This window comes from Talaromyces marneffei, chromosome 2, assembly GCF_009556855.1.
Source record: "Talaromyces marneffei chromosome 2, complete sequence".
In the NCBI taxonomy this organism is placed as follows: Eukaryota; Fungi; Ascomycota; class Eurotiomycetes; order Eurotiales; family Trichocomaceae; genus Talaromyces; species Talaromyces marneffei.
Window position 1 is genome coordinate 934,100 of NC_072349.1, and position 23,427 is coordinate 957,526.

The 23,427-nt window shown below is 48.0% G+C and overlaps 11 protein-coding genes across 11 annotated transcripts; 5 read left to right on the plus strand and 6 right to left on the minus strand.

Annotated features, from left to right (window-relative positions):
- Positions 1-69: 69 nt before the first annotated feature.
- Positions 70-3,517, minus strand: EYB26_002683 (uncharacterized protein; the record flags this gene model as incomplete). The annotated part of the gene is made up of 7 exons (XM_054261988.1): positions 70-749; positions 807-2,570; positions 2,619-2,667; positions 2,719-2,810; positions 2,863-3,186; positions 3,243-3,292; positions 3,354-3,517. 7 exons carry the CDS (start codon positions 3,515-3,517, stop codon positions 70-72), a joined length of 3,123 nt encoding a protein of 1,040 aa, XP_054117963.1.
- Positions 3,518-4,390: 873 nt separating this feature from the next.
- On the minus strand, positions 4,391-5,768 carry EYB26_002684 (uncharacterized protein; the record flags this gene model as incomplete). Its single annotated transcript, XM_054261989.1, has 4 exons — positions 4,391-4,534; positions 4,596-5,080; positions 5,136-5,621; positions 5,684-5,768. The coding sequence occupies 4 exons, from the start codon at positions 5,766-5,768 to the stop codon at positions 4,391-4,393; spliced, it is 1,200 nt and encodes a 399-aa protein (XP_054117964.1).
- A 946-nt stretch (positions 5,769-6,714) lies between these two features.
- Positions 6,715-8,455, plus strand: EYB26_002685 (uncharacterized protein; the record flags this gene model as incomplete). Its single annotated transcript, XM_054261990.1, has 5 exons — positions 6,715-7,476; positions 7,528-8,009; positions 8,067-8,100; positions 8,149-8,270; positions 8,323-8,455. 5 exons carry the CDS (start codon positions 6,715-6,717, stop codon positions 8,453-8,455), a joined length of 1,533 nt encoding a protein of 510 aa, XP_054117965.1.
- A 47-nt stretch (positions 8,456-8,502) lies between these two features.
- Positions 8,503-9,496, minus strand: EYB26_002686 (uncharacterized protein; the record flags this gene model as incomplete). Its single annotated transcript, XM_054261991.1, has 2 exons — positions 8,503-9,397; positions 9,447-9,496. The coding sequence occupies 2 exons, from the start codon at positions 9,494-9,496 to the stop codon at positions 8,503-8,505; spliced, it is 945 nt and encodes a 314-aa protein (XP_054117966.1).
- A 462-nt stretch (positions 9,497-9,958) lies between these two features.
- EYB26_002687 (uncharacterized protein) lies at positions 9,959-10,252 on the plus strand (the record flags this gene model as incomplete). The annotated part of the gene is made up of 1 exon (XM_054261992.1): positions 9,959-10,252. One exon carries the CDS (start codon positions 9,959-9,961, stop codon positions 10,250-10,252), a length of 294 nt encoding a protein of 97 aa, XP_054117967.1.
- Positions 10,253-10,850: 598 nt separating this feature from the next.
- EYB26_002688 (uncharacterized protein) lies at positions 10,851-11,242 on the plus strand (the record flags this gene model as incomplete). The annotated part of the gene is made up of 2 exons (XM_054261993.1): positions 10,851-11,120; positions 11,183-11,242. 2 exons carry the CDS (start codon positions 10,851-10,853, stop codon positions 11,240-11,242), a joined length of 330 nt encoding a protein of 109 aa, XP_054117968.1.
- A 140-nt stretch (positions 11,243-11,382) lies between these two features.
- Positions 11,383-13,194, minus strand: EYB26_002689 (uncharacterized protein; the record flags this gene model as incomplete). The annotated part of the gene is made up of 1 exon (XM_054261994.1): positions 11,383-13,194. The coding sequence occupies one exon, from the start codon at positions 13,192-13,194 to the stop codon at positions 11,383-11,385; it is 1,812 nt and encodes a 603-aa protein (XP_054117969.1).
- Positions 13,195-14,900: 1,706 nt separating this feature from the next.
- EYB26_002690 (uncharacterized protein) lies at positions 14,901-15,485 on the minus strand (the record flags this gene model as incomplete). The annotated part of the gene is made up of 1 exon (XM_054261995.1): positions 14,901-15,485. The coding sequence occupies one exon, from the start codon at positions 15,483-15,485 to the stop codon at positions 14,901-14,903; it is 585 nt and encodes a 194-aa protein (XP_054117970.1).
- Positions 15,486-16,104: 619 nt separating this feature from the next.
- Positions 16,105-17,872, minus strand: EYB26_002691 (uncharacterized protein; the record flags this gene model as incomplete). Its single annotated transcript, XM_054261996.1, has 4 exons — positions 16,105-16,394; positions 16,453-17,114; positions 17,164-17,296; positions 17,350-17,872. 4 exons carry the CDS (start codon positions 17,870-17,872, stop codon positions 16,105-16,107), a joined length of 1,608 nt encoding a protein of 535 aa, XP_054117971.1.
- An 847-nt stretch (positions 17,873-18,719) lies between these two features.
- Positions 18,720-19,850, plus strand: EYB26_002692 (uncharacterized protein; the record flags this gene model as incomplete). The annotated part of the gene is made up of 1 exon (XM_054261997.1): positions 18,720-19,850. The coding sequence occupies one exon, from the start codon at positions 18,720-18,722 to the stop codon at positions 19,848-19,850; it is 1,131 nt and encodes a 376-aa protein (XP_054117972.1).
- Positions 19,851-20,772: 922 nt separating this feature from the next.
- Positions 20,773-22,379, plus strand: EYB26_002693 (uncharacterized protein; the record flags this gene model as incomplete). Its single annotated transcript, XM_054261998.1, has 4 exons — positions 20,773-21,081; positions 21,142-21,514; positions 21,573-22,139; positions 22,216-22,379. 4 exons carry the CDS (start codon positions 20,773-20,775, stop codon positions 22,377-22,379), a joined length of 1,413 nt encoding a protein of 470 aa, XP_054117973.1.
- Positions 22,380-23,427: the final 1,048 nt, after the last annotated feature.

The window sequence follows — 23,427 nt, forward strand, 5'->3', positions numbered from 1 at the left end:
CAAAACACCATACGCTCAAAATAACAAACCAGGATAATCCCATTAATCTCATCCAAGTTTATGTATATGTCATCGTCGACGCTGTTGCTGTTGAGAAGCATTCTCATCCGGACTCAACAACGCAGTGGCCCCAAATTGCTGCTGTTGTTGCGCCGCCACCGCCGAAGAGGATGACGACGAATCGCCGAAATAATTAATCACATCCGGCGGCAGATATTCCAGATAAGGGTTAAACTCGTTGGAGAATATGAAGGGGAATTCGGCTTGGTTGTGGAAGGCGGCCATGTCGATGTCCTGGCTTTCGATCAAAGTGTCGGATAGATTCGAGGGAGCGTATTGCGCAGTATATGTGTGGTAAGGTTGGTGCTGATGGGGTTGATAGGATGGCGAGCTGTAGGTGTATGGAGACTGCATCTGAGAGTGCGCGAGGGCTGAGCTATACACGGCGTGGGAGGGTCCGGTGCCTGTTGCTGCGTAGGAATTGGAGGCGATAATATTATTGTTTCCGGGGCTGGAGAATTTTGGGACGGGGGGACTGAGGATGCTTGAGGAGTTGGTGGGACCTGATTGATATGCCATTGATTGCGCATAGGAATGGCCGGCTCGGTGTACTTCGATGGCAGGGATGTTTTGTTTGACTGGTACCTGTCCTTCTGATCCCTCATCTGATTGCGGTGCTGGTAGTTGGTACAAGAGACTCAGGTTTGGCTGGGCGGAGTTGATTTCTCCAGTGAGTGCCCAACCGATGGCTAGTAACTCAATTGTCAACACTGGTCTGATACGATCATTTCTTTGATTATTCTCACCTTGACTAGGGCCAATCTTCGGAGAACCCACGTCAGACTGAGCTGCCTGGCTTTCCGATGCCTTCCCAGCAACCTCCCCAATACTAGGCTGAACCGTCGGTTGCCAATTCGGCGACGCCAACGACCGGATATAGGCCACTTCCGTCGTGCTCTCCATTTCTTCGGTTGTATACAACAGCGGATCCCCTATGCCTTTTGCTTTCTGATCCAGCACCGTCAGAATATACTTTGTCCCCTCCCAATACGTCTGCAAAGTTCTGAGAGCACGATAACATCGTTGGTAATTCTCCTTTGCGGCTGAAGCGAGCAGACTATGTTTTGTGTTGGTTTTGCGCTCGCTGCTATTTGAAGAGTCCATGTTGGGAATGGTGAATGCGCTGGATTGATCTGTCACGAGGACGGGAGGGGATCCAGATCTTGACGATGGCGATGAATAGTAGGCACTTTCCATAAGAAAAGCGCATGCTGCAATATACATCGGTTGGCTGGTGAAAGGGTTGCCAATGAAGCTTTTTGCATCAATCAGCTCAGAAAACGAGAGAATGTCGGCGATCGTTTTGGCTGAAGACATGGAGAGTTCTCGACTGTTTGGGTATAGTTGCTGAATCCGTCCACCAAACGAGTTCAGAAGAGTCGGCTGGTGTAACAGAACAATCAGAGTGTGGAACCAGAAGTGTAGCAGAATAAAGTTGGTCCCTTCTTGAGCCTTGACATAGGTTTGAAAGTTCATCGTGTTGAAATGCAACTTTGGCGAAAGTCGTTGATATATGCTGGTGAGGTCACTCTCCATACCGGCTAATCGTTTGAGGGTCTCTGCATCGATATTATTATCTTCTTGGATGGAATTAATGAGATCCGTAACACGGCCATACAAGTGAATGATCCGAATTAGAGGCGGAAAAGGTGCCGGCCAGCCGTTCGAAAGAATAGACTCTGACTGAAGCGGGAAATATAATTCGATGTCTTCATCTCGTAGGGTTACCGGCCTTCCAGTTCCCGAAGAAATTACACGATCAAGAAAGAACACGCTCCAAAACGTGTCGACCTGTTCCCGTTCCATTGCGCGCTGACTATCTTCGCTTGCTCCGTCGCCGCTTTCACGTCGTTTTGTCGGTATTTGAGAGCCTTCGGATTGTTCTACGCTCAATTTTCCGGCTTGGCCAGTAATGATGGCTTTTGGTCTGAGACCGGTACGTCCGTAGCGATACTTGAGTCCTTGAAGCTTCTGCATACCAAGATCCTGAGCCATTCGAATAGCTATTCCCAGATACATCCAGAGGCCACTATCGTGATTAGAGCCGAATTCCTCATAAGCCAGCAACAGGCAAGCTTGAACAACAGACAACGTAGGACACGAAAGGGCATTGACAACGGCAGTCATAGCTCGATGCGCAAAAGGCTGGCCGTGGTCTGATCGTTTGAGATCGGGTTGCAGCTCTTCATCATCAATAGGACGAGCTTGCGGCGGGCTTAGCAACGGATGCGGAGAGAATCTAGCCGCTAAGGCGCATACAGCATCTACCAATATTGAATCAATTTGCTTCTCTTTTAAATCATCCATAAAGCGGCTCCGCTGTAAAAACGGAAAGCTGCAACCAAGATGGACGAAGAAAAGTTCACATAGATGCGTCACAAGGTTGCTTGTCGGTAAGGAGTCGTCGCGGTCGTAGAAAGGTATACTGTTGGACTCTCCTTCTGCTAGTGTAGTGACCAAAGAAGGGCCGGTGGGAGCAATTGGTGGAGTTTTCAATGACCGTGTCGAATCTTATTTCCATTAGACTTGGCAATAGAATCATGCTGAACATGACCTACCTGACGATTGTGACTGGTTCCCTCTCTTCCCATCTCGTACCCGCACGACCTATTAACGTAAGCATTTTACTCACTTGACACAGCCTCATCCATATCGTACCATTTGTTTGAACCCCGGGACAATGGCCGTGGGTCCAAAGTACCTGAAATAAGGTACATGGGTTCGATGCCCTGAGCTCAAAGACGTGCGGCCTGTAAACTCTATCAGCGCATGAACATACCCCAGCGCAACGGTAAAACGCACTGCTCTCTGGACTAGCCACAGCGGCCAGCTTATCCTGCTCCCTCGTTGCCTTGTTCAGCGTATCTTTCGTTAAAGGAAGAGGCACTTCCAACTTGATCGTCTTAGGCTGCGGCGATTTGGACGCATTATTAGCCACAGGCACAGCAAGAGACACCCGTGACGTGGTTGGGGAATGTGAAAGAGATCGGTCCTCATCTCCATCCTCAGCGTATGTGGTCTGAGATTGTCCATTTCTGGGTGATCCGAGGACAATCGGCTTTTCCGGTTTTTCAGGGTCGTTGTACCCTAGACACTTGTGGCCACAGTCACTGCATGTTTTACAGACTAACATACGTCAGACACGATAGTTCCGAAGAGTATAAACAAGGCGCATCACGTACTAGGTTGTTCGCCAGAACATCGAATTTTCCGTTTGCGACAGGTGCGACACCTATTCAACACGAATCATCAGCACGCAGCCAACCCAACAGTTCTGGAAATTATAAACATACGCAGCAGTCACTCGCCGCCGTTTGGTCTGCGGCTGACCATCCGACGACACAAAGCGAATTTGGCGTGGCGGCGGAAGCGCATTCTTGTTATTGACGCTGTTCGGAGTAACTCTGGGGATATCACTGCTTGCGCCGATATTTTTTATAGGAGAAGGATTGCTCATGGCGAGCAGCGAAGCGACGCAACGAGACGAGACGAATTGGTTGTTGAATCTACAGCATTTGAGGCTGATTTTTTCTACCGGAACCCCTCCCTCGTGCGAGTGCTTTCTCTTGTCGTCGCTGTTGTGAATATGCAAGACTTGCGCCAAAGGTTGAAGAATTAAAAACCCGCGCGCAAAGGTGACACGGGCGAATGATTATGTCGCGACAAATGCGAGAGGAGAAAATCGCTTCAAGAAAAACCAATCGATCCCCATGAGCGAGAGCCCGTCCTGCAATTCATGACCGCCCTTTCGTGTCTGTCTGGTCGTACACTGTTATCCGATTTCTTTGAATTTATGTTCCCTGGTGTCGTACAAGCCGCGGAGACGAGTCTGGTAACTACCCAGAGGGCGCAAAGCGGAGTGCAAGAGAGGGTGTGGTCGTAAACAGTTATTGAATGAAAGACTCCAATGAAATTGACTTGTTGATGTGAGATGGGAAAGCGAAGGGTCTGGCCCACGCGGCTATCGGGGTTGGGCCGGTTGGCAGCCGCAATTCTCTGCGCGGTCACTTGACCCATAACTATACATCTTCTTGGCTTACCCTAACCAACACAGCAACAGGCGTTAATTGCGCAATTGCTTGGAAGTGATTGGGATAAGCTGTAGATTCGTAATATGGTCCGGTAATAGTTTAAGTTGGAAGTCAGAGCCTACTGCAAATGGCCTGTGATTAAATCGCTCAGTGCCAGGGTCGTTAGGGTTATTTGAGAAGTCGGTCGACATTGACCCAATGCAATTTAGGTGAGAAAGCATGTCGACGAAAAGAATTTAAGTCCTGAATCTCTATATTTAGTATTATGTCTATAGTGTACGCTATATTAGTATATTACATTATGAGAAAAACCGCTCTTTCATCCATGCAGTGTATATCTTTTCTGAATCGGAAATCCAAGGCAAAAGCAAGAGTTTGGTCATGGCCATTTGTTCATGGCTTTCTCCCTGCAGGCCGTAGACGGTCGTTTGCGGATGAACCGACTGTTTCAGAGAAATTAGAGCCAGAATTCATAGAAAGCATGAGGAAAGAAAGGGTAAATACCTGCACTCTCTTGCAGAGAATCTCCGTATCATCTTTCATGATCTCGTCCTCGCCGTACAGCATGAGGATCTCACCGACCTTCAAGTCCGTCCACCACTCCGCGGGTGCCTCCAAGGGCGAATTCCAAGGATCGAGCAGACGACCGCCGAGGAAATTTCCTCCCCAGTATTCCAGTGCCGAAGCGGCGAGCACATCCCTATTGGCGTTTGTGGTCATGGACTTGGCGGATGTATCCATTTTACACCACGGCGAGATTGCGACTGCGGCGGCGAATTTTTCGTCGTCTTTCATATTAAGAGGCGGAACATCTGGATTAGGATGCGAGAGATGTAGTAGCACGGCAAGCAGGAGATTCGCGCCGGCAGAGTTGCCCATGAGAGTAATATTTGAGGGGGAGATATTTTCGGTGTTGATGATGTGATCAAGGAGGGAGATAGCTTGTCGGAGTTGAGTTGGGTATTGGTTGGTGTGTTCGGTTACCAGACCTAAATAACAGCATTAGTAACCTAGGGTTGTAAGCAAAAAAATGTATCGCCCTACCATAAGCCAAAATATAGACAGCCACCCCTTCCTTGTAACAAGGCTTATCCTCAAAGCTATATATAAGACGAATATGCTGCGGCAGAATTGGCGCCACATAACCACCCCCATGAAAATATACAATGACCTTGTTGGTTTTCTGTTTCGCAACAATCATTTCCTCCGCCAATGCCGCGGCCTTTTTGCTCCCCCGGGTGAAAGGATTGAGCCCGACAGAATGTTTTGTAGATGATGACGATCCATTCAGGAGAAATGCGAGAGTGCCATCTTGAAGTGTTAGTCGCTCATAAGGCACATTATTTCCATGCGCAAAGCTCGTGCATTGCCAGGCTGTCGACGGAAGAACGGCGTGTTTTTCGATGGAGGATAGGCTGGACTGGAAATCGATCATGCCTTCATAGGCTATGTAGTGATGGAACGATCGTTTCGTCTTTGATTCTTTGGCAAGAAAGGGATACCTGGCAACCTTGAAGATCAGGCCGGCCACTACAAGATGGCATGTCAGTTGTGTTTCTCCCCTAAAATTTCCATAAATTTAGACAACATACCGATCCTCCCAACCTTGGCCAACAAACAAAGCCATCCCCACAGAGTCAACGACCCAGGGGCCGGCTGTTGCGAGATCGCCGTCATAAGTTCGACATGCGCGATGGTGACAGTGTCGAATGCATGGCGCTGTCACAGGCAGGGGTGAGAAGTGTGATGGCAGAGTACAAAGTACGTAGTATCTTCCGGCCCATGTCAGCATTAGGTTGAATTGAGTCTAGCGGTTGGTTTCTGTCCCTTGTCGTATCGATAAGGAGGGCTTATCGCGCTCGGGTTCCTGGGGTTCCGGCGGTGCCGCTTTCTGAGTGCGGATAGTATCTGTACGACGTACGCAGTAGTATGGTACGGGTAATTTACATTTCAAATTACGGCATGCATTATTTGCTTTAGCCTCAAATTCCTTCGTTGACATGCTCGTTCTTGATAAGTAAAGTAAGCTATCATTTGCTGATGGCTGACAGAAAGCGAATAAACATTGGCCAAAAAACCACATCCCGAGCATGAATCGAGTCATGGTCCATTCAGCTGCCCGACAAAGAGTGACAGACGGACAGTTTGTCAGCTTGCAAACTGGTGTAGACTTGCATGCACGGAGCCCACGACAATGTACCTATGCACTACGTACCTACGGAGCAACATGAGCTTAAAGCCTTAATCTCATCTCACACGTACGCACCTTAAAATAAACCAACCAATTGCACGCCGAGTCAACGCAAGCTAATGGAGCCACGGCACCCGGTGGTCAATCATGTCGCCGCGAGAGAACATATAATTGGGTCCATCGTTCAGCTTGCTCAGCGGCTGAGCCCTGTCCGAAGTCTAAAAGATTAAAAACGTAGAAGTCGGAAATAATGCAAGATGTAAATAAAGTCCAGTAGTACAGTAGTACGTAGGACGGCGTACGAGTTACGTGCTATAAATCGAGCTGCCCCTCCATCATTGCACCTGCCTTTACGGAGTACATCACAGTCAGATTCAAACCCCATCTTCACTTACATATTTTCAAAGTCCTCGAGGACAGATATAACACGAAATGGCTACCCTTCAAATGCCCCCCGTCCCACCCCTCGTCCCAGCCCAATTCGACTGGCAAACCTCCCCCGCTGATGCCACAATCCAACAACGTCGCGCGACAGGCGCCGAAGCCATCGTCGGCATTGAGAAGAGCAATGCCGCGGGTGCCAATGATCTTTATCTCATTTCCAGCGTGCAGTTCGCCGATCCGACTCTTACACTTTCCCAATTACAGGGAAAAGTTGAGCGTGCGCTCGTACGACAACGCTATGAACATCCCGAAATCGGTCAGACGGGGTTGTGGGAAGAAGGACAGATTTCGCCGCTGATTCAGTACCAGCCCCTCAAGAGTAATGAGGAGGCTCTTGCCTGGGCGCAGGGGAACGTGCGCGTTCGTGCGGGAAAAGAGACTGGTCTCGAAATTCGCACTGAACACGAGATCAAGCGATTCCAGGAGCAAAGCGGGCCTGCTAAGGCGGTTGTTGTTGATATCGTCGCACCCGTCGAAGGACTCGATACACCTCTTGGATCGACCAATGTCGAGTTTGTCTTCCACACCAATCATTTGTACTTTGATGGAATCAGCAAGCGTATCTTTGTGGGCGACTTTTTCCGTACTTTGGCCGAGACAACTGATGAGTTGCCTGAGTTGAAATGGGGCGATGAAGTCAAGAATTTGGGTGCACCGGTGTTGACGCTGTTGAAGGATGGAGCTACTACATCTGGACCGGAGTTTGATGGAACTTTCGGACAGTATGTCGGCACCGTCATGAGGGGAACGGTTTGTCTTTCCCGTCCTGACTGAGGATCAGACTGCTAACTTTCTGTGAAGCAAAACTACGGTCTCAACCCCAAGCCCGATTATGGTCTTCCCCGGGTCATCTTCCATACCTTTACCACAGCCGAAAGCGACGCAATCTACAAAGCTGTCAAGTCGAAAGTTGACCCTAAAGCGTCTCCCGCACACCTCGGTCACGCCGCTGTATTACTCGCTCTGCTCAAAATGAAGCCTCCTCCAGCCGAAACACCAGACAGCCAGATATACATGGCTCAATCGCCCATGAACGGACGCCGCTTCTTGCAGGATGCAAACCACGCCAAAACATACTACCCCATCGTACAGGCTAGCTGCCCAGTCATTTTTGAGAATATCAAGCAGTACAACGTCGTTGATGCAGACAAGGAAACTATCGACAAGTATTTGGTGCAAGCTACCAAGGTCGCGCAAGACTGTTATGACGTTTATGTCAATAACAAGCTGACCTTGCCGGTGGGCATGTCGTTTCACAACTTTGTGACCATGTTGATTGCTTCGTAAGTATTTTTTCGGGCCATGTGAATATATAGGATAGAATGCTAACGGCTAAATAGGGGTACTATTCCTGAAACTGGTCTCACTGCTCCGGTATGTTGTTCTCTACTCCTTTGACTCAACCATGCTAATTGGATATAGTTGTACACGAGCGATGGTGTCAATGAGACGTACATTGATCGCGAGATTAGCGACAAGTCCGGTAACGTCACAATCACGGTCAACACTGTTCGATTCTTCTTGAACCAGTACATGCCATTCATGTAAGATTCTTCCTTCTCCGTGATATTAATCACTATCTAATGAGGCCTCAAGGTCAATCCGTCTAGACAGCTTCCGCGGCCGCTCAGAGCTCTCGCTCAGCTACAACGACGGCCAATACACCGATGAAGACGCATCCACATTCTTACTGGACGTCGCCTCTTTCATGCAGCAATTCATCCAATAGCCACTTCTCGTATCTAGATAGATGGACTATATACACGAAGAAAAGAATTATGATCTATAAACCGGCCTCTCAATCTCCACAACCTCCGTAGTCCTTCCATACCCATTCCCGCCCAGTCTACTCACGGGCCTCAGCACATTCAAGTCCACTTTATCCAATTTCGTCGCATCAATCGCATCCTCCCTAACCCAGAACCTCGTACCTTCTATAATCGCCAAGGTCGTTTTGCCCCTCTTGGAGTCATTTGGATTCGCACGACTCTCGAATTCCCGCGTTTCAAGTAATTTCCCCTCAATCGAGACAATCGACTCCAACACCCTCGGCACACCTACCCCCGTATCGTACTGGGGTGTGAGGCCAGAAATATCAAACTCCGACTCGCCGAATTCGGCATTCACAGACGTCGCATTAGCCGCTTGGAGCATGTGCTCCGATACAATATTGATCACGCACTCCCCTGTTTCCTGCAGGTTTCGCAGCGTATCCTTCTGGGACTTGGGATTGCGGCTGGCAGTACCACTATGTTGCGTAGTCGCTATAAAACTGACCACGAACATGGGCGGGTCGTGGTTTATGACTTGGAAGTAACTAAAGGGCGCCAGATTTAGGTCCGCGCCGGAGGAGCTTTTGGATTTGGTGCTGATCAAGGCGATTGGTCTCGGCACGATGCTGGAGATGAGGAATTTGTAGTTTTTGCTGGAGGCGCGGGTTGGGTCGGATGGGTTTATGGAGATGTGGGCTTTGTTGCTTTGAGCAGCATTTTTGGGTATGGATGCGCCGTCGCCGAGGGTCCAGGTTGGGTCTGGGGGTTGAGTGAATTTTATGGGTTGCTCGGGGTTGAAGGGTGGTTTCGTTGAGTTGTCAGTTGTTGTGGTTGTGGATTTATGTTTGGATCCATGTAGATAACGTGGTGGATATATTGCTGGACGAGTGAATCGTTTCCTGGGATAATTAGACATACATAATTTGGCACTGTTTTAAAAGTACTTACGATATACAATTGAAGGCTCCTCGGGAGACTCTCTCCATCGGTAATGCCATTTTATGTACAATTGAACAGGAAGTGAAGATGAGAAAGTAGATACCACCTTGGTAGGTGTTAGATTGATAAGCAGCTCTTTATCGCCACGCACTTTGCTCCCTACATGACGTAATGAATCCTAGCTTTCACTGCTTATTGTGCGTTGATATAATCAATTCGCGCCGTGGATATAGTTGAGAGCAAACATTGGCCCATCTGATATACATACCTTCTTTATGGGATGAATATTCTGTCAGAGGTGCCCCCAGAACGCCAAATCGCATGATTGGTTACAGCCTGGCTGATGTCATCCTCTTCAGAGCTGTAGTTAGTTACCAGTATATATTCCCCTTTCTTCCTAAGTACCTACCCGAGAAACTCACAACTAAACGTTTTACTCACCTCATAAATAACCAACTACGAATACGGAGTAATACTCTCTTCAAACCTCTTTAAATAAATAAAAAATTAACCAAAAGAAAATGCCATTCTCATCCTCCTCCTACACATCCTTCAGCATTTCCACCTCGGCCAGCGCAACCCGCAACGGCGAGACCCAAACTTGGGGCTATCGCAGTGCGCGCGAGGTGTACCGCGACGAGGACAATACACGGCATGAGCGGTCTTTGTCTCAAAGGCTAGGCGAAGAGCCGGTTTATGAGGAGAGGCATTACGATGCGCAGGGGAGGCAGGTAATTGATGATGGACGACAGCAGCGAGACGGGCAGGGTCAGAGGCAGGGACGGATTGAGGATGTCAGTGAGCGGGAGCAATAACTCATTCTTGTTTATTTGTGATGATGATGATGACGATTATTACCGTGTATTATGAGAATGAATCAATTGTTGTCTTTCAGCATACGTTGTAACTAGTTTGTGCAGTCTCGCTTGGTATACGAATCGATCGATAAGCCATGACGTCACACCTTATCGCAACTAGCTAACTAACTACTACGAGTGCACAGTACAGAGTAAACAAGACAACTGCGTCCACACAAGCCGGATTGATCGACTAATGGCTGACACTGACAGCTTGGCACTGCGTAATGTCTACATTCATCTCTCTAGTGTGCAGCTCTGTATGGCTCACTGGACGTGGAGACCCGTGCTCGTGGAACCCTCTCCACGGCCCTTGCGCGGTTAGGGAGATGATAGCCACGATATAGACGCCACTGTCGTCGCTAATGATGCTATACGCCGATCTTTACTATGCCTCATTTATCAAATATGGAATCGGATGTGTATATAAGACTGACCTCAGCAGGCTTGTGCACCAACTTGAGCAATAACCAAACCAAGAACTTCAGTCACAAACATTTCTGTATCAACATCTCCTACACATATCGAATATCTGCCAATAAATCAAAGACTCAAAATGATTGACCATCACACTCGCACGACTCGCACCACAAAACCAACCCTCATGACGAGACTCAAGGGTCCCAACGCCCGACACAAAACCTACAAGACCGAGGTAACCCGTCACGGCCACGGTGGTACCACAACATCTCGTCGCGGATACAATACTCGCTCTACCCGTGCAGCTCCCATGCAAAATCACCGCCGCAAGCCGAGTATCGGCGATAAGATCTCAGGCGCGTTGATGAGGTTGAGGGCGAGTTTGACGAGGAGGCCTGGTGAAAAGGTGCTTCCCCCCCCTTTCCTGTTTAATGCTTGAAGAGTAGTGTTGACTGATAGAAACTACAGGCCGCTGGCACCCGCCGCATGCGCGGTACTGATGGACGTGGACGTCGTCGTGTCTATTAAACGATCGCTCTAAGGACTGATGAACGATAGTATGATTATAATGATTTCGGAGATTCGTGGCCCTGTATATTATTTCGCTACTTGATACCACAATGCAGTATCTTCTTCACTTCTGCTGTATAATATCAATTCTATCGTAGTTAAAATCTAGAAACATCACTCCCAAAAACCCTATTCAGCATCCACCGAACCAAAATCTTCGACCTGTTCCGCCAACTAATACTCATACTCAAATACACCACTTTCCACACCAGCCATGCCATGCGTCCCGTTAATCCTTCTGGTAGATACGGATTTCGCCTCTTTTCATCACCATTAGTACCGGTCTTCTTCTCATGCGGGATCTGCATCAGCGCATTCGAGCTGCCGATATACGCCAATGTGCCCATATTGCGGAATGAGAATCCAGGCGCCTTGTCGATATCGCCGCGGTTGAACCTATCCGCAAGCCATTTCGCTTCTTGCGATGTAGCCTGTGCTGTGGCGGGTGGTGCGCCAGTTTCCGGCATTGCGTTGTCGCCGATGGCGAAGACGTCCTGTAGGACCGCGACTTGATTGGTTTCGAGATTCTCGAGCTGGACACGAAAGTGCCCGTCGACTAGTAGTGCGCCGACTTTGGGTGCTTTTTTGATTTTCCAGCCTTTGACGTCTTTCACGTTGGTAGAAGAAGGGGAGGAAGAGGGGTTTTTGAGTAAAGCGCTGTCAACGGGAAACTCATCAATATCGTTTAGAGATTCCTTGACGAATTTATTCATTGTATTCCCCGTCGCCCATACACACATTCCAACACCTACATCGCCCTGCTCCTTTGTCTTGAGGGTTAAACACCCCTTTGGATCCATCTCGTGCGGCCCATCGGCGTTGGGTATACCCCATCTCAACTCCTGGATATGATGCGACGTCCGGATATCGATTCCGTCCTTGGACATCGTCTCAATCGCATACTGGGACAAGGATTTATCAAACATACTCAACACCGTAGGCGCGACGTCATACAACGAAATTCGAGTCTTGTCCTTTAGGGCTGGGTACAATTCAGCCATACTCGTAGACACGAAGTCCCTTAAGGTGGCCGCGAGTTCAGTACCAGTCGGTCCGGCACCCACAATCGCAAAATGCAATAAATTGCGCTGCATTTCGGCCGTCGTAGTCGGCAAAGCAGCTAGTTCAAAACACTCCCTTACCCTCCTCTTGACTCGCCGAGAGTCACCAATGTCCTTGAAAAACATTGCATTTTCCCGCACACCGGGTGTTCCAAAAGTCTGACTCGTGCACCCCACCGCGATGACAAGTTTGTCGTACGGTATTTCGAATAACTGACCGCGTTCCCAGCCCCGTAAATGCTCCTTTCCGCGCATCGGCCCAGTTTCGGGTCCTTCTTCGAATTGTCGTTCCGTCTCTTCTACGCGGGGGGATTCGGTGACGCCGGATCGGACGATACTCGCTTCGCACAGCACCCTCTTCCTCTTGAAATCGATGCTTCGCGCGGCAGCCTGGATGAAATCGACTTTACTTTTCAACTCGCGCATCGGCTCGACGATAGACGAAAAATCGAGGTTTCCGGCGGCGGTGTCCGTAAGTAAAGGGGTAAAGACGAAGTAGGACCGCGGAGAGATTACGGTGCAGTTGTGTTTGGATGGGTTGATTTTGCGCGAGAAGACGTAGCCGCCCCAGCCAGATCCTAGGACGAGGATTTTCTGGTTCGAGGAGAGTTGGGGATTTGGGGGTGTGGCTTGGGAGTAGGTTGAATGAGTGGGTGTGAGGGATGTTTCTGGAGACGCAAGGTCTGCAGTGGTTATAGGACTTGTTGAGAAGGGGCGTTTTTCTGTTCTCTTTTTGATGACGGTAAATTGAGTTGTAGACAATGATGTTCTTGTAGACGATATGGTGAAGTATTTTCTGCCATACAACCTCCTTGCCCGGAAGGGCGAGGGATTGATAGAAGCCTTCATGACAATTGAGCAGTTCAATTACGAGAATGATTTCCAATACCGAGAATCAGGAAGCTTATAATATTTTTAAAACGGATATGAGTCAAGTTGTGGTGGAATTTGGGGTTTATAAACTACAAGTAAAAGAGTAAAAGGGGGACCTCACACAATGATATCATTCATATGTATCCATGTACCATAGGGCTACGGACAGGATCCATACCTCCGACAACAAATACGAACGCCCACGTGCAATTAAGAGATTTCCCTATCTTTCCAGCCATTGTATAAAGCCATCCACATGAAAAAAACAGAAGAAAATCAACCGAAATTAGTGATGCCAGGTGAATACTGTGAGTCAAGCGCCTCAGATCATAGTGATCCGTGTCTAGCCGACGACCTGGCTCCGTCGTCGAGAACGTTCGTGTCGAAGGAAGCCGAGTTCTCCCGATACCGTGACTTCGGGCGAAATTGAGGAATGCGAACACGGTGAGAGGGATGAGTTAGAATACTTTGAGCATACGAGATGAATGGTAATCTGAGATATGAAGTGTTGTGGAATAGAAAAGGATGGTTGTACACATTTCCCGGTGTACGGACGCCGGAGTTTGTGCCGATGCCTACCTAAGATAAGACGAGCCAAACGTCATTTATGGAAATGATTTCCTTTCTCTCTCAACAACAACAAATCGAAATGTACAATGGTCATTTTCAATAGCTGAATAGGACCCTTGAAACACAACCCTAACTCCATACGGCCTATCATGAATACTTCGAGGCAGGTTGTGCAGTGTCTTCGATATCGAGAGGTCACTTGAGCATCGATTGCCTTATATACCCCACAAAAGAGTATGTATTAATTTCATGGGTTCTTTGATAAACCGGATTTCCGAGCCTCAATCTCCTTCCGAAGTTGTTATTCTCTGTCTTCTAGCAACTGCAATTGCTGCAATCGTTCTTTCTGTTCTCTGACACGTGAAGAGCCCGGCTGTACAGACAGTTCAACTATAGGTTCGCAGTAATACATATCTTAGTTTTCTAATTCTTGATTATGGAGAATGAAAATGTACGTACAGTGCAGTGTGGAATATCTGCAAACCGGCTCTCTAGGAGTCGCTAGCCTCGTGCTAGACGTCGGTCTACAATAGCAGGCAGGGGTATATACCCTGTAATATGCTGTCGTACCGGGGTGTGTAATCCGAGTGTTTGGTGCTATTAACATCGCACCCGACTGATGGAATCTGTAGAGTACACTAATATAGTACTTGCATTAGAGTGTCCGGAGTACATTTAAGGGTTAATTCGCCAATAGGTATACGCTTGATGCTTCCCAGTTGGAGTAAAAAGAGAAAATCGGCATGCTGTTTGGTAAGAGCAGGAGTTTACTCCAGGACCTGCAAATCTTCACAGGCCACTTGCAAAGTTGTTTTATTCTAAAGGATTGACATAAACTACATACTTCACAAAGAACTAGAGAATGGATGGCCAACAGGTGAGAAACAATCAGATGAAAAAAGATAATCCCTCGAACTGGAATCGACTGGTGAATGCTGATTCATTGATTATAGTAGAATTATAAGCATCACATTCACTTTGACGAAATGTGGCCATTTTTTTATAGCTACAGAACCATTCTCATCTAAAAGGCCCAGTCACGCATCCCGGGATTGTATAACATGCACGCTTGACCACTTATTTGGCAGTATTCAAGCATTCCAAGGTTATACCTATTTTCCTGCATCGGTCTTTCCGGCTCTTTCATCAACATCCAAGGCAACGAGAAACCTGCTCACACAATTGTATGCCGAGACTGTAGCTGTTATCTCTACAATCTCTCGTGTATTGTAGTGCTGCTTAAGCCTCTCAAAAACATCGTCACCAACTTGAACCGAAAGCGTCATCTGATCCGCATATGCCAGGGCGGCGAGCTGTGATGCTGATAGCAACTGCTCTCCCTGCAAGTCCGGGCTATCGAGTTTTTCAAAGGTATCCAGTTTAAGCACATGAAGTGCATCGGACGGAAACCCCGCTTCGACTAGTAATGGAGCGTGGTGGTCCCATTCAAAGGATGCCTTGTTCAGGACCGCGACTCGACATATTAGAAGCTCACTGAGAATTGAATGTAGACTGGTTTTTGTACGTATGGAACCGAGAAAGGTATTCCATCCGTCGGCGATGAATACCGAGTGGAGAAGAGCTCGGTCAAGTGGGAGTAATCCGTGAGACCCTCGGCGCTCAACGATACGAGCCAGGATATCGGATTCTGTTTGGTTCTGAACTGGCACATCTTCAGGGACATAAGGCACCCGCATGATTCTTGAATGCGTTGCTAATCGACGGGTTGTGAGAGATTAGGTGGATGATTATAAGCACCACCAATGTACATTTATTATCAATCGATAAGCCGCGGGGTAAGCTTCCTCGGCGCCGGCGTAATAGGGCCTCTCAACCGCCCTCACCCTACACCACAAATTCCCTTCTTCCTCCATAACCATCCTCGCCAAACACCTTCCCGGAGTTGGGGAGACCGGAGGTCCTTAAAGTTATTAGGCATGGGGTTGGGTTGAGGCCGAATAGAAAAGGGGGTCCGAGGATTGAGGTTGAAGTGAAGGAAAGGGGGGTTGGTGGTGCATAATTATGGGGCGGCGGGGGCTGGGTATCAGGCTTCGTGGCAAGTTACCTCGTCCTTTAGGATTGAGGAGTTGGGTTCTGACTGGTTATCTAGGGGCATGGCGAAGCATGGAGTTCGTTTGCTATGTGAGGCACTGGATAAGGAACAATTCAACATCAAAATTGTAGATAGATACACCTGAGAGTAAGTAGGCCACTCCAGGATGAAAACTGTGCAAATTAATAATCCAGTTTTAACAATGATAAGCACTGCATATAGTTATAATTACTCTTATTATAATAATAAAACATAATCTCATCTTAATCAAGATGAATAGCCGGCAAAGGCAGCCGAATAGAATATACACTAACCGCTGTGATGGTCAACAAGACACCAGTAGCCACAAACGGCAAGCCCAGCAACAACCCACCCACTCGCATACCAAGCTCAAAACTTCCGGTAAGAAGAGGCTCGTTGGCAATTTTGCCGATTGTCTCGCCAATTGTCATGGCTGTGTAGAGCATTCCGACATGGCCTGGTTCGATGAAGGGGGTTGCTAGACTCAAAACAGCCGGGACGAAGCCGTGGCCGAGGGCGAAGATTGTGAGGCCTTAACCAAAATGTCAGTTTATTTGCAGATGGGGGTGTAATTAGAAGAAGGTGCTTACCAGTGACCATAATATTCAGCGTGGGCGCTAGTCCAATAATAAAAGCTCCCAGAGCCAGACACACGATGCTCGCGCGGGAAATCCAAAGATCTTTCTTGCCTGCATTAAATCCACGCTTGAGAAGCAGTGCACTCACGCCTGGCAAAATCGTACTCAAAAGTACCAAATTGACAACATTGCGATACGTCAACCAGAAACTTGCCTGTGAAATGCGCCATCCGTACCGTTTTGAGACATAGTTCAAGAAGAAGTCCGCGGACTGGTTGTACAATTGGCCCACGGAAAGTAGAGGTACTAGAAAGAGGATCTGCCGCGAAGCAATCAGATATCTGAGATCGCGAAGACTTGAGACCACCTTGCGCACGCGCCGCCAGGGTGTGTTCTTGGGCGCGTCGGCGTACAGAACCGGGTCATCTTCTTCCTCATCGGGCTCCTCCTCTTCAACTGGAGTGGTTTGTGCAAGGTTGGTCGAGGATGTCGCTACCGGCTTGACAAATGTCTCAGGAAGGACGAGTAGAGTTGTAAGGATGGCCATTATGAATGCAATTAGCCCGAAGCGGGCTGGCCACCAGGGCTGGATGTTTGCTAAGGCTCCACTGGCCGGTGAGAGTACCATGTCTGAGAGGAGGGCGACTCCATATAGACGGAAGAATTTCGACGCCCTACATGATCAGTAAACGAACAATATATGCCAGTAAGTAGAAAGGTTACCTCTTTTCCTCTGGTACAATGTCGGATACCATTGCGAATATCATGGCATTGACGACTAGTGTGCCGCCTCCGGCTACCTGGAACACCACCGACAACCAAGTCAACCGAGTGGGAAAGACCGTCGGCCAAAACACTAAAACCCATTAGTCAAAAGGTTCAGTCCCGAGTTCAAAGTATTGTACATACAAACAACCTGCGTCCACACAGCAGCCAACGTAATCCCCACAAGCGCAAGGGCAAGCACAGGCCGCCTCCCAAACCGATCGGCAGCCATCCCATAAAACACACCGAACAAAATCCCCGGGGCAGTATCCAACAATTGCTGCCATTTAATTAACGTGTCCAACTCATTTTGCACAGAGTCTACCCTGCAGTCTCGTCCAAGAGACCAGCCAGGGCCGTAATACGACATGCAGCTTGATAGTTCTTTGAGTTGGAGCAGGGGCGGCTGGAGTACAACATTCCCGGCCTGCACGAGAGCGAAAACAGTGAAGCAAAGGCGCCAGATGTGTTTGATGCGTGCCTGCGCGGCCTTTTCGATTAGGTCGGCTACATGCTGTTCGTCGTAATGTTCGTCGTGTTCGCGAGGGTTGTCGTTGGGCTCGACCGAGGATGGAGTGGAGGAATCCTGCCGGCCGGTCGTGGGCGTAGCTGTGGGAGACATGGTTTGAGAGGTAGAAGATGCTGAAGAACCTGCTTCAAGCGACATGATGCCGGGCCATGCGACCTAGCCGATAGACGATGATACAGCCGAGTAGATGTGATGATGGAGACTGAATTGTCGATAAGATTAAGATCTAAGATTGCTAGCACAACACCAGCGCCCGGATCTGCCGGCCCCGTAGGGCGGGTCATGAGATGTCTAGCCGGATATGGACTAGCCGCCTGCCATCTCCGTTGCTGTTCTCCTCAACCAAGTATCCCCGCCAGACGGTCTTCAGGGGATTATCGAATATACATTACTTACAATAGAAGGACAGTCGAGAAGGACCTCTTGAGATTACATGCCGTTCCACAAATAAAGTAAACGTGCGTGACCACGCTAGTAGTCGAGACTTGAGACGTGCTTAAGCCGCTGCAAACCTCGGCTTTAAGCATATCTACTCCACCGTCTAACCATAAATAGTAACTATCTCCTTGAGATGCCTCACGTAGGCCGATAAGATAAGATAAAGCCGAGATGACGCGTCTCCCTTCACAATAGCTTCGTTTGATAAGAAAAGCGTGCGGGATGTTCACTAATCAGATCCTTTGAAATATAATCTAGATAGTGTAGCCTCGAGAAGGCTCAGGAAGCTTCTTTCTAGCTTCGTAAGCAGTTTGATTAGTGCTCGGAGTGGCGGTTCGCCACTGTTGCATATGCCAGCTACCGTAAGTTAGTGGTTGCTGCCTACCGGGTCAAGTATACACTGTAGAGGGGCTCTATAAGAAGGGGCATGTTTCTCATGTTATGGCGTTTATACCATCATCAATCATCAACACTTCCTTTCCTTGAATCAACTTCTTTCTATGAAAATCATTAAACACTCTACGACATATTGATATACAGCAGCAACATGTCTATCTTTTTTGAACCTCGACCTCACTGGGGCGCTTTCATGCAGGAGACCGCTCCAGCAAATGGCGAAGAGCGGCCAAGCGATGACAACGCTGAACGTCCTGGACCCTGTCGTGGTGGACCTCACCATCCCCGTGGCCACCGTGGTGGTCCCCGTGGACATCGAGGCGATCCTTCTGGTATGAGAGGAGGACCATCTCATCACCACGGTCACCACGGATTTGGGCACGGTCCCCGCGAGGGCGAGCCATTCGGACCTATGCGTTGGGGACGCGGAGGCATGTTTGGACACCGGGGTAACCACCACCCATACCATGGCGGCCGTCATCGCGGTGGTCGGGGAGGAGTCCGCGTTGTCCCTATTTCTCTCGGCGGCGGTCCTGCGACCGGCTTCGATTTCCTCACTCGATTTGCCTCTGAAATGGGCAATGGCTTCCAAGAATTTCTATCGAGCGACGCTCGTGGTTGGAACAACGACAACAAGACACAAGTCGACTTTGAGCCTCGCGCGGACGTTTTCAACACTGCCGATGAATACGTTATTCATGTCTCCTTGCCCGGAGCACAAAAATCCGATATCAGCGTAGAGTTCGATGCGCACAATTCGACTGTTCGTATTACGGGTGTCGTACACCGACCAGAGTTTAGCGAGGAGTTGAACGCGGCCATAATCTGGAACGAGCGTCGTCGGGAAGTTGGCGTATTTGAGCGTAGCTTCAAGTTTATTCCTTCTGGTTGGGAGTCGGTGGATGTTGATGGCGAGAAGATTACGGCGAAAATGGTTGATGGAGTACTTATTGTCCGGTTGCCGAAGGCGCAGAAGGAGGAGCAGGCGGAGAAGCAGAACAAGACAATTGTCATTAATGAGGATGATGACTTCTACGACGCAGAGCCCGTTGAGAAGGGGCAAGAAGTCGAATACGAGACGCAGGATGAAACTGAGAGCACAAATGAAAAGCAGGCATCGGTAGTCGAGGTCCAGGACGAGATGGACTCAATGCACATCTCCAGCGACACAGAGCCAGGTGACCTGTTGGAGGAAGTCGACCAGGTAATTTATACCCCGTCTCATCTGTCTGAAGAAGATGCAGAAGAAGCGGCGGAATATATCAAGGTGGATGTTAAATAAGGGACTGGTCTGGAATGGAGTTGGATATTATTCAGAATAATGGGATGATTGAATACGGCGTTGGTTTGATTGGGTATTTGCTTTGAGTTCAAATAATAAATAGGTAGTAGATAGTACTAATGACACTGCTACCGCAAATGCTTGACAAATACATCATCTTGATTATTGTAAACTGGACCGGTAATGTAGATATAACACTGCCAGACGGCCATTCAGCATTGGGCATGAATTAATATACTTTCTGAAAATTATGAGGGATACAACTCCAGGATAGAAATCCTCGATTTGGGAACCCTACATGGCGCTAAGCTCATAAGTATGGAGTATATGGCGACTAATCACTGGAGAGTATTTAACCTTGATACTCTAGAATCCCTGTATACGTATATACGATACACATGTATGAAGGGTCCCAGCCAGCCTCGTGTTTGTTATCGCCGATCACAATCAGTAGATCAATCCAGGAGGCTTGTACGAATGTGTTTTGCGCCCACCTCCTGTAGAGTGGCATAGAAAGAAGACGAATACCTAACCTCCAGCGTCTGGTGGGCCGTTTAATATACTAAATAGTTGCATCTCTCGTTGTCTTTTGACAGATAGTTGGTAGATCATAAATCACTGACTGGCCAGCGGGGTCTCACGATGAATCGCTCCATACAACTGTGGTATCTGATAAAGGGGCACCAACGTTAGGTAAGTAGGATGTGTTGGTTTGTTTATACTAGCGCCGAACCATCATCCTGAAGTAACCTAGCCTGCCTCCTAGGATGCAGTTGAGCTGGTGATGGGTTGTGCTAATCTTAGGCTGATGGCTGAGCCCTAAGCCTCTCACGTCTTATAATGCTTGATTGTTCCATTTGTTGGTGCCCTGACAGGATTCGCTACTTTCTGTCCTACTGATATGTGATACGCTGTATTCGCGATGGCTACCAACGATACTATTTCACAGTGCGTGGATCCGAGATATATCTTCCAGTCTTTCGATAATCTCGGAAACTGCTACAACGCAATCGGGGGCACACTAGGTCCGAACATAACCAATGTTGTGGAAACATGCCTGAACGATTACTGCAAGAACCCTTATCCTGCGCTCGGCGGCTGTGGAAATTGGAATGGCACAGCATCTCTTCCATTTATCGTCAGTACCACGAAGGGCAACCAGTATTTCTGGAACAATGATACCTGTGCCGGAGTCAAGGATGGGATCAATACAGACATTGGTGGACCTGGGGTACGCTGCTCTACAACTCTATCCAGAAAGATACGTACATACTAACCAAGGAGCAACAAGGTTTTCGTCTCCTACCTGATGCAACTAGGAATGGTCCTTTATTTCTGGTTTCTCCTCCACTCATTTCGCCTCTTTCCATCCATAATCTCCTTCTGCACCAGAACAAGGCAGTCTCAAAAGACCTCACCTCCCACTTATCAGATCAAAGGGGATATCATCCGACATTACTTCACCCGGCACGACCACATATTGAAGGTAATTCTCCTCGAATTCCAAGAAGCCCAATGCTTCTTTATGATCGCCTCACAAGCCGCAATTTTGCTGGCTACGAAGTCAACTACCATCTTCCAATCCAACACCATGCCCTCCCTCTGGGCAAATAACGGCTTTGCAGGCGTTGTTTCCAGCGCTGGTATATTGCCCATTGTCATGGGTATGTGGAGCCTTCAAAAAAATGCACCAGAAGGAGCCCTGGATCTTTTTCTTGTCAGTCGCAACCGTTATCGTGTCTGAATTCTCGCTGTACTGGACGTACGAAACCCCATCGGTTGATCAACTTAGTACCTTTGACTATAATGAATGGCCCGAAAGTTATGGTGGGTATGTACCTCCATTGATTTACTGTACGAATCAAACAGAAGACTTCTACCTAAGGGTTCCGATTCTCTTTTTCTGGCAGGTGCTCAATCCATATTGTTTGGTTGTATTTGGGCTAGATGTCATCCTGTGGCTTCAACCATACGTTGTCAAGATGGCGGATAACGAGGCCAGCCGGGGGGGTTATTGGGCGAAATTTATTCGTCTAGATCTGCCCAATATCTCGTTAAAAGCTCAACAACTGGCTACTTCGACCTGGGGCAAATGGGTCAGGAAGCTACACGGCCTGCTCACATTCCTTGTTGAGTCGCTGTTTCTCGTAGCTGTCTTTTTAGAATGCCTATGCTTTGCCGAGTTTGGTCATCTCAGGGCGATCGACTTTTCGGCTTGGGGGTTTGGCCAGATTGTTGCACTGACTATCTGGTTCCCTGTGGCTAGCAAACATATATATTTGGTTTTATGTGAGTCATATACCGTGCCTTGAGATAAAGTTCTTGATATTGATGGCGATCAATCTCTGACTGTTTTGGAATGAAGTTGGCACTGAGTCTTACTCGCAAGCTCGCACACCTAAGTCTGATTACACCGACAAGGATAAAGAGAAATCGGATAAAAATACTGATGATATTGAATCCCAAGCTCCACAGTCCTCCAATATAATCGATCACATTCACCAGAAGGGGGGTGAAGCGAGCCAATGATCCGGTGATAAAATAAACCGAGAACCTCAATTTCGAAATCTAATTTGGAGGACTAGGCCCATGAATGAATGCTCTAAGTGAATTAGCAAATGATGAATTAAAAAGCGATGATACAGAGCAGGCAGAGGCAGGGAAAAAAAAATTCAATGAACTAGATTCGTTAGCGGAACCATAATAATTACAACACACGAGAACATCGAACATCCACCCAGTCCCTCCCTATCAATCCCGTTTCTCCACGATCCAGATTTTATCGACTGTGAGACAATCCTGAATCAGCTCAACAACCAATATACTACACCAGAGTCCAGGACAGCACTGGTAGGCTCAAGTAGTGTTAGTTTTGTAAAGAGAAGATGCACTTTCCTAATCACTGCTAACCTAGTATACAGAAAATCACAGCTTGCGATTGGATATACATACCAAATCCACAAGCGAGAACCAGAAACATACGTTTTCTTAGATACCTGCTCGGTCTTGCTCACTCTACGGCTCGTTCAATAAGATCATCGTTAGGCATCATGACGACTCTGTCCATATGAAGCTAGTAAATTCATGGAAACCATCCTTCCTGGAGGAATGAATGTAAACCTTGGGTCCTGCACCCGGTTCAAAACCTGCTTTTTAACTCCCTCGATAGGAGCAGTGAGGAGGGTTAGAGGATACTCTCCCTTGCGCCCTTCGGCCTCAAGAGCCAAGTAGCCTGGGACATAAAGCTCAACATCACTTGTCCACTGCTCTCGGTAACATATAGCCATTAATATTAGAAGTTAGTTGGCTTCCTTGTCCTGATAAAGAATATCAATGATCGGTAGGTCCATATCAAGTCTTATATCATACAGTAGTTTATTAGATCTGAGTTGGTAGGTCAAAAAACACTCACAGCAAATTTTAGTATCTATAAGCACCCTGAGTATAAAGTGGATTATGGATAAGTAGATTTCACATAAACAAATCTACCAATCAACTTTCCAAGCCCATCTACCGTATCTGGATGGGGTCGATCATACAATCATAACTCATTCTCTCGTCATATATACAAATATAC